Raw genomic sequence first — 13,695 nt, forward strand, 5'->3', positions numbered from 1 at the left:
AATAACTTGCACCCCTGTCTCACTCCGCACTCCACTGGAAATAGAATACTATAATCCACGTTGATTTCAACCATCATTTTAGAAGATGAGTACAGGGATGCAATCAGTGGTATTATTTTGTTGTCTATTCCGTAATGCTGCAGAATTTTTCAAAGGGCATCATGCCAAATAGAGGAAAAGGCTTTTTTTCTCTTTTTTTTTTTTTGTAGGGCAATAAAATTATGGCACATTACTTTATTATGTTCTACATATTTTTCTCCTGTGATATGGAGCATAAATATGATTAGCTGTACTTCTGGTCTTTCTAAATCCAGCCTTTAAATCTGAAGAATTGAATTCCATATTTGCTTCAATACGTGAGAATAAGTTGTCCAAAAATATTTTAGTTAGTTAACTGAGAAAGCAAACTGCCATAAAATTATCGCACTTTTTTACTGTCCTTTTTTTTTTTTTTTTCGAATGGGAATAAGAACAACTGTGCGCCAGTCTTTTGACCAGATCTCCGTGTTCCATACCTGCTGGCAAATTTTGTGGAGTACTAACAATGTTTTTCCCTTTTTTTATGTAGTTCTATTAGAACATTGTCAATTATTGTTGTTTTTCCCAATTTTGATCTTAAGATGGCTCTTTCTGCTTCTTCTCTAAGTATAGGGTAATCACTGTTGTTTGTTATCATTGGGACAATTCCCTCTAAATTTCGTTAGTCCAATCTATCCTCACATGAGAATAGCTTACTTGAATAATCATACCATCTTTTCAATATTTGTTCAGGATCAGTAATATTTGTTCCATCGTCATCTTGAATTATCTAGCTCATACGAACAAAATGCTTTGTTAATTTCTTAATATTTGGTATGCTGTTGTACGGTTATTCTTTTGAATATTATTCTTAATTTCTTTGCATTCTTTGGATAACTTTTTGTTGTTGTTGTTTTGCAAACTTTACCTCCTTTTTAATCTGCCTGTTCTGATAATTATACTGTTCACTGTTGTTCCCAATTTGCGGAATTGATTGGAATGTTCTCCGCTCATCACAAAGTTGTAATATTTCTTGAATAATCCAAGGATTATTAATACTGCATTTTCTTTCTATAATATTTTCAGTTGCTTCAATAACTTTCCTTGAAAATTGTTGATAAGAGGTATCAGGATGAAGAGAGTAAGAATGGATTTCAGAAAGAGCAGAAGCAAAATTTGTTTAAAATAATTCTTTAGTGGTATTTGATTTGAGTTATGTAAGGTTATATTTAGTTTTTATAAATACATAATGGATTAGATTCCGTGTTCTTCCATCCGAAGAGATCCATGTTCATTTTCGCAAGCTTTTGTCTTCTTATTTTTCTCATGGATCTAAATCCAAAATTCAACATATATGTTGCTATGACTAAATTATGGTCACTTTCAATGTCAGCACCAGGAAAGATCTAGTTCTTGGTGAGGTTATACAGATTTTATGTTTAGTTTTTATAAATATATAATCAATTTGATTCCGTCCGATTCTTTCATCCGGGCTGATCCAGGTCCATTTTCGTGACCATTTATGTGGGAAAATGTGTTAGTTATGGTGAGATCATCCTACCAAGCACATTTTATCGGTTTCATACCCTTGTGATTAGTTTCTCCTAATGCAAAAGGGCCAGCAAAAGGGATAAAATCCCTTCCTATATTTAATCCGATTTTTTGCATTCCAATTCCCTTGTACTATTAGAAATACTTTCTTAGGTGTTTTACGTATTATTGATTTGGTCATAAAAGTGATCCACTTCCTGATCATCATCATCATCGCAACTAGAGTCATGAAATTAACGAATTAATTACTTAAAGTACTTTAAAAAAAATAAAATAAAAAAAAACCTATTCTCAAAATGCTTTATCAAACACATCGTTATGTGAATAACCCAAAAATATCTAACACAAAGATTTACACACGTAGCTTCAAAAAAGATCTAACAGAGTATTACACACTTAAAAAAAAACGACATTTTTCACTTTATAAGGAAGTATACTAAAACCCAGCCATACGCTGTCACAATAGCGAGATTAGGCTTAACTACAACGATGCATAATCATACAATCTGATACCAAATACAAACCAATTATATCAAATGCAAAAATACTCGACACAAAATAAACACGCTTGACTTCAAACTGAGAATTACACAGACAGAAAATATAATTTTTTTAATTTAAAGATGTGTACACTAGAAACGAGCCTACACCATTGCGCCCCCTGGTGCCCTTCATGAATGTAACAGATGTGAATGATGCTCTTTGTAATTGATATGGTTTTATGAGATTTCGCTGAATGTTTATTTATTCGTCCCCCCCCCCGATTATTTCGTATTAGCGTTTTAAGTTACGAAACAGCACAGGAGGTGGACTTCAGCTGAAACTATGTTACTGCAAGTTTTGTGTAAACTCTTGTGGTGGTCAAAGGTCTCTAACTCGATTATTGATCTATAAACGCCACTTTCAAAACCGCTTCTTCGTTATTTGGAAACATACTTTCAGTTAGTTTTATTAAAGGAACCTGAACTTAAAAATTTTAATACTGAATTCACCATTGTGAAACATTTTATAAGTGTTTATAATGGATATCCCATCAGTATATTTACATATTGTATCGATATACCTTTTTTGCATGACCAGTGTATATTCGACAATTTTTGGTAAGTAATTTTATCACTTGGAAAATTTTCTTAAAAATATTTATTTTCAGTCCGAAGTGAATTAATGATAATTAATTAAACTAAATAATTAAAGATATTTTAAAACTATGGCACATTTAAAGACTTTCTTTTTTTACTATTTATTTTTTTATGTATTAACATGTGGCCATATGTGTAGCTGTCTTCTTCAATCAAGTGCATTTAGTTATTTGTAAATTCGCTGTATTTATCCGATGCTGGCTAGTTTTCATTTTTCCATCGCGTCATGTTTTTCTCAAATATTGTATCACAATATTTTCTTCCATGTAGTTATTTGTTTTCTTTTTAAAAAATTCGAAGTTCGCCAGAAATTATCTGACAGCATCGTAGAACAATACAAAAAGATTGTGGCAATTCAATAACCGTTTCTCTCTCTCTCTCTCTCTCTCTCTCTCCCCGCCCCTTCTACAGGCGATGCTGCCAGCAAAACATGTAGAAGTTTGTCTAATTTTTTAAATAAATCTATGGACCTTAACCAAAATTATTTATTTTGTAATGTGGTACCCTCTTACTTATCACATATTGAATCCAGTATTTTTTTTTTTTCTGTCATTATCTATAGTTTGTATGTGGATTTTGAAGTTTTCGTATAATTTCTTTCTGTATCCAGTTTAGCGTATCACATTTTTCTCAAAGACATTATTGCCGATGTTATTGTCATTCTTTCTCGGTCTTTTTTTTTTTTTTTTTTTTCATCCATCTTTCACTTTCATATAATGCGACATAACGCGATTAGTAACAAAAAAAAAAAAAAAAAGAGGAAAACTCATGTAACGCTTTTGATATTTAATTGTAAAATTTTTGCCTAAGTTTCACCTATCTTCAATATAGAAATGGAACAGCATCATAATAATCAAATTCCTGCTATGTACCCTCAGGGAGAGGGTGCGCTGGTTATATAATTACTAACTTCCTATCAACAATTTTCCTCCAATATTATTATTTTCAATTGTCAATATTATTTTCAGAACTTACATTTCGGTCTTGTAATGAACTTCTTACTAATAATCCACCTACATCTGAGTCTTCTTGTGGGTCTCTTTCTTGACATCCTGGAAAGAGAAAAAAAAAAAAAAAAAAAACTTGTGTTGCTAACTTTTCCTCCCCCCCCCCCCCATCCTGTTTAAGTGACCATACCACCTGAGGTTAACTCTGCTTCTACACTTCTGAATGTTAAAAATATCAAGATTGTTCTTAATATCCTCATTTCTAATACAATGCTGCCTTTCATATCATCTGTTTCATCTCCCTAATTTTTCTTAAACTCTCATATCTCTGACCTCCAGTCTTTGATCAACTGTTTTATTTCTACCCCAGTTCTCAGATCATAAGTTAAAACTGGTTTGAATACTGACATGTATACAAACAGTTTAGTGTTTTGACTAGTTTCTCTCTTATACCGTATAGATTTATTCAGCTGACCTTCTACCATACCAGCTTTACTGATTCCTTTGTCTATTTCTATATTTAATTTACCATATTCATTAAAAATTGTGCCTAAATAGCTGAAATGTTTTACTTGTTCTATAGGTTCATTATTCAGGATACAGTACCATGGTAGTGTATTTTGAGATACCATGAGAGCTGTGTTCCATCTGGAACTCGATCTTTTGATAAGGTCAAACTTTTATATTTTCATTGCAGCATTTCTGGTCGAATATCTTTACCACATTTCAGGTTTTTGATGGCTTTGTCTACATGACGTATTGATATGTACTCCTGATCCCATTCCTATTAAATGTTTTCTACCACCTGTTGTCACGGCCTGTTTCATTTTGCAAACTTTCAAAATAATTACTCCAGACATCTAGAGTCTGGAGTAATAATTACTCCAGATATCTTTGTCTCCATTTTTCATTTCACGTGTATCATCTTTGATTCCTTTTACAGTACTTTCCTCTATTTCTTAGTTGTTATTGTTTTTTTTTTTCTTCAATAGTCTTCAGAATATTTTGCCACCTTCCTGATATTTATTTTCTATATTGTTCTCAAAGTCGTCCTATGTCCTACGTCACTCCTAAACTGAAGCAGGCAAAATAGCCGTAATTATAATAATAATAATCGTCCTATGACTTTTTTTACCTATTTTTACACAGTGATTCGCTTTGTTACATTTTTTTCTCGGTATTCTCTCAGAGAACAAGCTGACTTATTTTCCAGTAACTTTCGATATGCTTTCTTCTTTTGATTGCAGTTTCTTTATCACCCTGAGCTCACCATGGAGTTCTGATTTTCACACCTTGCAGATAACCTCACCACATGTCTCTGGCTGAATCAGTTAATGTTGTCTTCATGGTCTGACTAAATATCCAATGTTTGGTTCATGTTTTCAAACCCTTATTTTTTCTTGAATAATATTTGTTGTTTGATGACATCTGTGAAAGCTGCTCAACTCTGATTTTTTTAAACATTTTTGCACACTTTTTTTTTCAATATGATATTCAGTTTTATGCAGCAGAAAACAAAATGATTTGATCATTTCCTGTTTCAAATCCTTTCTATACTCTTGTGTCTTTAACCAAAATGATATTGCCATTAACAATAACATCCTCAATGAAACTTTCCTTATTTCTTGTGTCTTTTCTCTATGTGAATTTGTGCATCTTTATGTGGGAGCCTAGTGTTAGTAATGACGATCCGTGTCCAAAGAATTCCAGCAGGTACTTACAATTATTATTTGCTTTGGTCTTTCAAATTTTCTCAAAACATTTCTGTATGTTTGGTAATAATTTCCCATTCTGCTGTTTAGATCTGCAACACGAAACAACGTTGCCTTTTTTTTCTTTCTGTAAGCTGCCTTCTCTAATACAGCATAAAATTCCACACTTCTTCCTTAGAAGAACCTTCTCTGGCACCATAAACACAAATAACTTTCATTGCTCTGTTTCCTGTTCTGATATTTGCCCTCACCGCTCTACTTGATATTGTGTGCCATTCAAGAAAACAAAAGTATCCTGGTATTTTTTTGTTGAATACTATAGTTACTCCTTTTCCCTGATTACTGTCTCCAGAATATAGCATCTGGTGTTTGTTGCTTAGAAACATTTCACCTGTTATTCTGTTCTTTGTTTCAGTAACACTCATTATTGCAACCTGGCAATTATACAATTCTTTTGCTAGTTCCGTTTCTTTTCAATTGATGCTTTTCCATTTGAAATCTACAATCTTGAAGTCTCCTGATGTTCAATTGGGATTTGTTCCAGTAGCTGACTTTCACTGTTTGCTCGTCTTCTCTGACGAAAACAACGAGACCTCATTCCACCAGGTAACGGCTCAGCCAGCATGAAATTCTGTCCTGTTGTACGAGGGTGGTCTGAAAAGTTCTCGGCCTTGACCATAGATGGCAACACTATCGGCAAGATTTTTTTATAAGTTGGTACATCTGTCATAAGCATCCATATGAAATTGTAAATCATTCTATCAAGTAGTTTTCTACAACTGCCTGAAGAAAACGTGTTGTCAGTATCCCTTGAAATGGATAAAATTGAGTATCGTGCGGCGATAAAATTCTTTGTAAAAGACGGTTTAACGCCAAAAGAAATTAATTCGAAGTTCATAAAAGTTTATAAGCATTCTTCTTCTTCGTTTTGGACAATTAAGAAATGGACTGCCGAATTTAAACGTGGCCGTACCAGCCTTGAAGATGATCAACGTGAAGGACATCCAAGAAGTGTAACAACACCAGAAATCATTGATCAAGTGCATGACATGGTATTGGATCACCGACGAATCAAAGGGCGTGAAATTGCCAAGACTATAGGCATTTCAAAAGAACGTGTAGGATATATTTTGCATGAAGAATTGCAAATGAAAAAGCTTTGCGCAAGATGGGTGCCACGCTTGCTCACAGCAGATCAACAATGCACTCGCATGAAAATCTCTGAACAGAGCTTGGAGCGTTTTAACAAGAATAAAACTGATTTTGTGCGTCGATTTATTACTATGGATGAGACTTGGATTCACCATTACACACTAGAATCCAAACAGCAGTCAAATCAGTGGACAGAAGCCGGTTGTTCAGCACCCAAGAAGACAAAGTCGGTTCCATCAGCATAAAAGGTCATGGCATCGGTGTTTTGGGATGGTAAAGGCATTTTGTTCATTAATTATCTTGAAATGGGTAAAACAATAACCGGATAATATTATTCTGATCTTTTAACCAGACTAGACGAAAATATTTGTGAGAAAAGACCCGGTTTGCAGAAGAAAACAATCATCTTTCATTAGGACAATGCACCTGCTAACAAAAGTGTTTTGGCAATGGGAAAATTAAGGGATCTGCACTATGAATTGTTGGAACATCCAACCTATTCCCCAGATTTGGCTCCCTCTGACTTCTACCTCTTCCCAAAACTAAAATTGTTCCGCATTTTTCTTCGAATCAAGAGGTGATTGCAGCTGCAGAGTGGTATTTTGCAGATCTTACTGAGAACCACTACAGGGACAGGATAATGACGCTGGAGCATCGCTGAGTAGTAGGGGTCCCACTTCTGACCAGATCAAGATCAAGATAAGATAAGGAAAGTGGGCGTGGCTTCCTGACGTCATTGTGAGTGACGTCATGAGTTTGGAATTTCCATGTGGGCAAGTGTGTGAATGGCTTCAGTTCTTGTGTTTTGGTTCGCTTATGGGATTATGGGGGATTTTTTTGGTTCGTCTATGGAATTATGGGTGATGATGGAGATAAGGATTCGTGTTGTGATTGGTGGGACAGTTTAAACCAAATGCTTCCGGTGTGCATGGCTTCCTGAGTTTGGAATGTTTGGAATTTCCATGTGGGCAAGTGTGTGAATGGCTTCAGTTCTTGTGTTTTGGTTCGCGTATGGAATTATGGGTGATGTTAGAGATAAGGATTCGTGTTGTAGGTGTGTGTTGTTTTCAGATGTAGATACGTGACGTCATTTGTTATTTGTAAATAAATGTCGTCATTTGTAAACTTGTAAAAAATTAAGTGACGTTGTCGTTTTGAATGGAAAGGATGATATTAGTGGATAAGAAATCGTCTCGTGATTGGTGGGACTTCTGACAAGTTCAAGATAACATTAGGATTCGTGACGTGAATGTTTGTTGTTATTGAGTTTGGAATGATAATTTAATTTAACTATATTCTATGTCACACAAACATACAGTTTTTTTTTTCTTCTATAGATGGTTGAACTAATTTTCCAATACATTTTGGGTATTTCTTTCCTGTTAAAGTGTGGGAATTCTTAGAGAAAGTCGTGATGGCTCTCATGTTTCGAGTTTTTCTGAATAATTAATTATATACTTAAAAAACCTGTCCTTAAACACACATACACACACACACACATATACATATTAGATATAAAAAATCGCTAATGTATCCATGTTGATACTCTAATATATACCCTATGATTATTCTTATGGAAAAAAAAAAAAAAAACTATTCAGTATTAGAATTACGCTTACCAAAAACATACGAGCAGTTGTTATGTTTAAGTTAAATGTGACACACATCTGTCATTGTCGTCTGTGGGAATTCTTAGAGTATGTCGTGATGGCGGGTGTGATTAGATTTTTCTGAATAATTAATTATATACTGGTGTCACTCAAACATACGGTTTTTTTATTTTTTTTTATTTTATATAGATGGTTGTACTAATTTTCCAATACATTTGGGGTATTTGTTTCCTGTTAAAGGGTGGGAATTCTTAGAGTAAGTTGTGATGGCTCTCGTGTTTCGAGCTTTTCTGAATAATTAATTATATACTTAAAGTACCTGTCCTTAAACACACACACACACACACATACACATTAGACATAAAAATCGCTAATGGCTCCATGTTGATACTCTAATATATACCCTATGATTATTCTTATGGGAAAAAAAAAATACTATTCAGTATTAGAATTACGCTTACCAAACAACATGCGATCAGTTTTGTTTAAGTTAAAAAAGTACTTACAGCTTTCCAGATGACTCTTCTAAATACGAATATTCCAAAATAGTTCAATTTTATATCCACAACACAAACACAAAAACCACAAAGAATAAAATTTCTGTAAATACTGTAACCTGCACTAGTTACTTCGTCCTTTTGGATTACAGACTGTAGATGCTGTGGTTTCGTCATTTGCAATATCCTCCAGCGAGCGGTTTTCTTCAAAGGGGATGACATGAGTCACATCCGTAAATTGGGTAGCATTTCCTCAAGTTTGGATATTTCTCAAATAATTACATATGACTAAGGACTTAGTATCAAGATGTTTGAATAACACATATCCTAAAATTATTCATTCTTCGTTACCGTCGGGATTCATTGGTGTTGTTAATTAATGCTTACATTTAATTTTAATTTAGAGTAGTATCCGACTGGTTGTCTGTATTAATTCTTTCCCACTTGGGAAAGTCTATGCGCCGTTTTGTTTATGGTAAGTGTTATTTCCGGTTTCGAATTCCGATTGCTGTTAGAGTATGGAATTCAGACAAGTGAAATTTTTATTATTTTTTTTTCAATTGATTCGTTATTTTCTGTATTTTACTTTTACAGATCATATTCTAACAGAATAACTGAGCATACATAAAGTATATGAGAATTTATTTCCAACACTGTATATTTCTGATTAAGTCTTACCTTTTAAGGTATCTATCTTATCCGGTCGCCTTTTGTTGTACGTAGGTGAGAAATCGTGTGTTTTGTTTTGAACTCTTGGTTTCCGTTGGGAAATTACCAATATAACTATTAATTTTACCTTCGATTCCTTGTGCTCTTAACCTATTTCTGTAAGTAGAATTTATTTGTGAATTATTTTCCCACACTGTTAATTTTCATTCATTAACCTTGTTTGTAGATAACGAACAAATAAGACTTTTAATTCAATGAATCAAAAAAAAAAAATTCTCTAGTTACTTTGTGGCATGAAATTTCACAAGGAAAAAAAAAAAAAAAAAGTTATATTCCTTCTTAAATTTGTATAACACATATACGACACCCAATTTGTTCATTTTAATTTACACATTTTATTGAATGAAATATTATTTACAAATTGTATTTACTGAATCTAACAATACGGAAAATAAATAAATAAACTGAAAAATACATCAAAGGTTCTTCCCAGACTTGTGGAATTGCCATCACATGGTTTTTGACAATGTGACTCTCATCTGAAAGTTAATTTTTCGTTTGGCATTCGTTGGGAATTTATTATTGTAGTAAAATTAAGGGTTGTGTATTTATTTCTTTGAATCCAATACGCATACTTCAGAGAATTATTAAAAGCACAGAATCTTTCGTTATGTTTCCAAAAGCATTTAAAAGTACACGTTATGTTTTCACGTTTTGGGCATCCAATTTCATTTAAATCAAGAACAGGCCTACCTATTAACTTCGTTAATGTTTTTGATTTTTCTCTTACTTTGGCAAGTAATATATGACAAAATCACCTTGTAGTTAGAAAGAATTACCTGAAAGAGTTAAAAAACAGAATTCTTGGTTAATAAAATATAACCATCAGCTGAAGTGGGAAATTGGTTCACTATCTTTGGCCAAACTAAGAAATTGGATGATAGAATCAACATGTAAATATCATATATTACTTGCCAAAGGAAGAGAAAAATCAAAAACATTAACGAAGTTAATAGGGAGGCCTGTTCTTGATTTAAATGAAATTGGATGCCCAAAATGAGAAAACATAACGTGTACTTTTAAATGCTTTTGGAAACATAACGAAAGATTCTGTGCTTTTAATAATTCTCTGAAGTATGCGTATTGGATTCAAAGAAATAAATACACAACCCTTAATTTTACTACAATAATAAATTCCCAACGAATGCCAAACGAAAAATTAACTTTCAGATGAGAGTCACATTGTCAAAAACCATGTGATGGCAATTCCACAAGTCTGGGAAGAACCTTTGATGTATTTTTCAGTTTATTTATTTATTTTCCGTATTGTTAGATTCAGTAAATACAATTTGTAAATAATATTTCATTCAATAAAATGTGTAAATTAAAATGAACAAATTGGGTGTCGTATATGTGTTATACAAATTTAAGAAGGAATATAACTTTTTTTTTTTTTTTTCCTTGTGAAATTTCATGCCACAAAGTAACCAGAGAATTTTTTTTTTTTGATTCATTGAATTAAAAGTCTTATTTGTTCGTTATCTACAAACAAGGTTAATGAATGAAAATTAACAGTGTGGGAAAATAATTCACAAATAAATTCTACTTACAGAAATAGGTTAAGAGCACAAGGAATCGAAGGTAAAATTAATAGTTATATTGGTAATTTCACAACGGAAACCAAGAGTTCAAAACAAAACACACGATTTCTCACCTACGTACAACAAAAGGCGACCGGATAAGATAGATACCTTAAAAGGTAAGACTTAATCAGAAATATACAGTGTTGGAAATAAATTCTCATATACTTTATGTATGCTCAGTTATTCTGTTAGAATATGATCTGTAAAAGTAAAATACAGAAAATAACGAATCAATTGAAAAAAAAATAATAAAAATTTCACTTGTCTGAATTCCATACTCTAACAGCAATCGGAATTCGAAACCGGAAATAACACTTACCATAAACAAAACGGCGCATAGACTTTCCCAAGTGGGAAAGAATTAATACAGACAACCAATCGGATACTACTCTAAATTAAAATTAAATGTAAGCATTAATTAACAACACCAATGAATCCCGACGGTAACGAAGAATGAATAATTTTAGGATATGTGTTATTCAAACATCTTGATACTAAGTCCTTAGTCATATGTAATTATTTGAGAAATATCCAAACTTGAGGAAATGCTACCCAATTTACGGATGTGACTCATGTCATCCCCTTTGAAGAAAACCGCTCGCTGGAGGATATTGCAAATGACGAAACCACAGCATCTACGGTCTGTAATCCAAAAGGACGAAGTAACTAGTTCAGATTACAGTATTTACAGAAATTTCATTCTTTGTGGTTTTTGTGTTTGTGTTGTGGATATAAAATTGAACTATTTTGGAATATTCGTATTTAGAAGAGTCATCTGGAAAGCTGTAAGTACTTTTTTAACTTAAACAAAACTGATCGCATGTTGTTTGGTAAGCGTAATTCTAATACTGAATAGTATTTTTTTTTTCCCATAAGAATAATCATAGGGTATATATTAGAGTATCAACATGGACCCATTAGCGATTTTTATGTCTAATGTGTATGTGTGTGTGTGTGTGTGTTTAAGGACAGGTACTTTAAGTATATAATTAATTATTCAGAAAAGCTCGAAACACGAGAGCCATCACAACTTACTCTAAGAATTCCCACCCTTTAACAGGAAACAAATACCCCAAATGTATTGGAAAATTAGTACAACCATCTATATAAAATAAAAAAAAATAAAAAAACCGTATGTTTGAGTGACACCAGTATATAATTAATTATTCAGAAAAATCTAATCACACCCGCCATCACGACATACTCTAAGAATTCCCACAGACGACAATGACAGATGTGTGTCACATTTAACTTAAACATAACAACTGCTCGTATGTTTTTGGTAAGCGTAATTCTAATACTGAATAGTTTTTTTTTTTTCCATAAGAATAATCATAGGGTATATATTAGAGTATCAACATGGATACATTAGCGATTTTTTATATCTAATATGTATATGTGTGTGTGTGTATGTGTGTTTAAGGACAGGTTTTTTAAGTATATAATTAATTATTCAGAAAAACTCGAAACACGAGAGCCATCACGACTTTCTCTAAGAATTCCCACACTTTAACAGGAAAGAAATACCCAAAATGTATTGGAAAATTAGTACAACCATCTATAGAAGAAAAAAAAAAACTGTATGTTTGTGTGACATAGAATATAGTTAAATTAAATTATCATTCCAAACTCAATAACAACAAACATTCACGTCACGAATCCTAATGTTATCTTGAACTTGTCAGAAGTGTCCCACCAATCACGAGACGATTTCTTATCCACTAATATCATCCTTTCCATTCAAAACAACAACGTCACTTATTTACAAATGACGACATTTATTTACAAATAACAAATGACGTCACGTATCTACATCTGAAAACAACACACACCCACAACACGAATCCTTATCTTTACCATCACCCATAATTCCTTACGCGAACCAAAACACAAGAACTGAAGCCATTCACACACTTGCCCACATGGAAATTCCAAACATTCCAAACTCAGGAAGCCACGCACACACCGGAAGCATTTGGTTTAAACTGTCCCACCAATCACAACACGAATCCTTATCTCTATCATCACCCATAATTCCATAGGCGAACCAAAAAAATCCCCCATAATCCCATACGCGAACCAAAACACAAGAACTGAAGCCATTCACACACTTGCCCACGTGGAAATTCCAAACTCATGACGTCACTCACAATGACGTCAGGAAGCCACGCCCACTCTCCTTATCTTATCTTGATCTTGATCTGGTCAGAAGTGAGACCCCTACTACTTCGCTGGAATAAATGTATTAGTCTTTATTGAAAAAATAATAATAATTTTGAAATTATAAATTCCTTTTTCATTGTTAGTCCGAGAACTTTTCAGACTACCCTCGTACGATGACGTTATTTTGGTTTAAGCCAATAAGAATACAATTTGGTGGAATAAATTTCAAATTGTTATCCTACCCTCCATCGTTTAGTATCCAGTTAGATACCTACTAACGGAATGCACCTTTTAGGGAATGCTGTGAACCTGGTCCATTCTCCATTTTCCTTAAAATGATCCTTATATATTCCTTGTGTTGGTGCGTGTATAATTAAGCAAATTCTCTCGGAAAAATCAGTAGAGTGAAAAAGTACCATCTTCCCTAAAGTACATAAAAGTGCAATATCAGATCTGTTTATGTTTAGGCAATGGAGTAACGTTTCACAAGTTTCCTTATAAAAATGTTCTATAAGAAACCTACTCTTTTAAACGAAGGATTTTTGCTTTATTCTAAAGACCTTCGTTTGGTAAAGATGGCATGTTATTTCTACA

The 13,695-nt window shown here is 33.1% G+C and overlaps 1 protein-coding gene across 1 annotated transcript in view; it reads left to right on the forward strand.

Annotated features, from left to right (window-relative positions):
- The first annotated feature begins 2,402 nt into the window (after positions 1 to 2,402).
- The window catches only part of LOC150106834 (uncharacterized protein CG3556-like), a 126,214-nt gene continuing 114,921 nt past the window's right edge, over positions 2,403 to 13,695 (forward strand). The window contains exon 1 of the mRNA XM_090392745.1: positions 2,403 to 2,669. Coding sequence (XP_090248871.1) covers positions 2,591 to 2,669 — 79 coding nt within the window. The 5' untranslated portion in view covers positions 2,403 to 2,590. The remainder of the gene's footprint in view (positions 2,670 to 13,695) is intronic.

This window comes from Typopeltis vanoorti, chromosome 5, assembly GCF_054136105.1.
Source record: "Typopeltis vanoorti isolate ZY-2024b chromosome 5, IOZ_Tvanoo_1.0, whole genome shotgun sequence".
NCBI classification, from domain to species: Eukaryota; Metazoa; Arthropoda; class Arachnida; order Uropygi; family Thelyphonidae; genus Typopeltis; species Typopeltis vanoorti.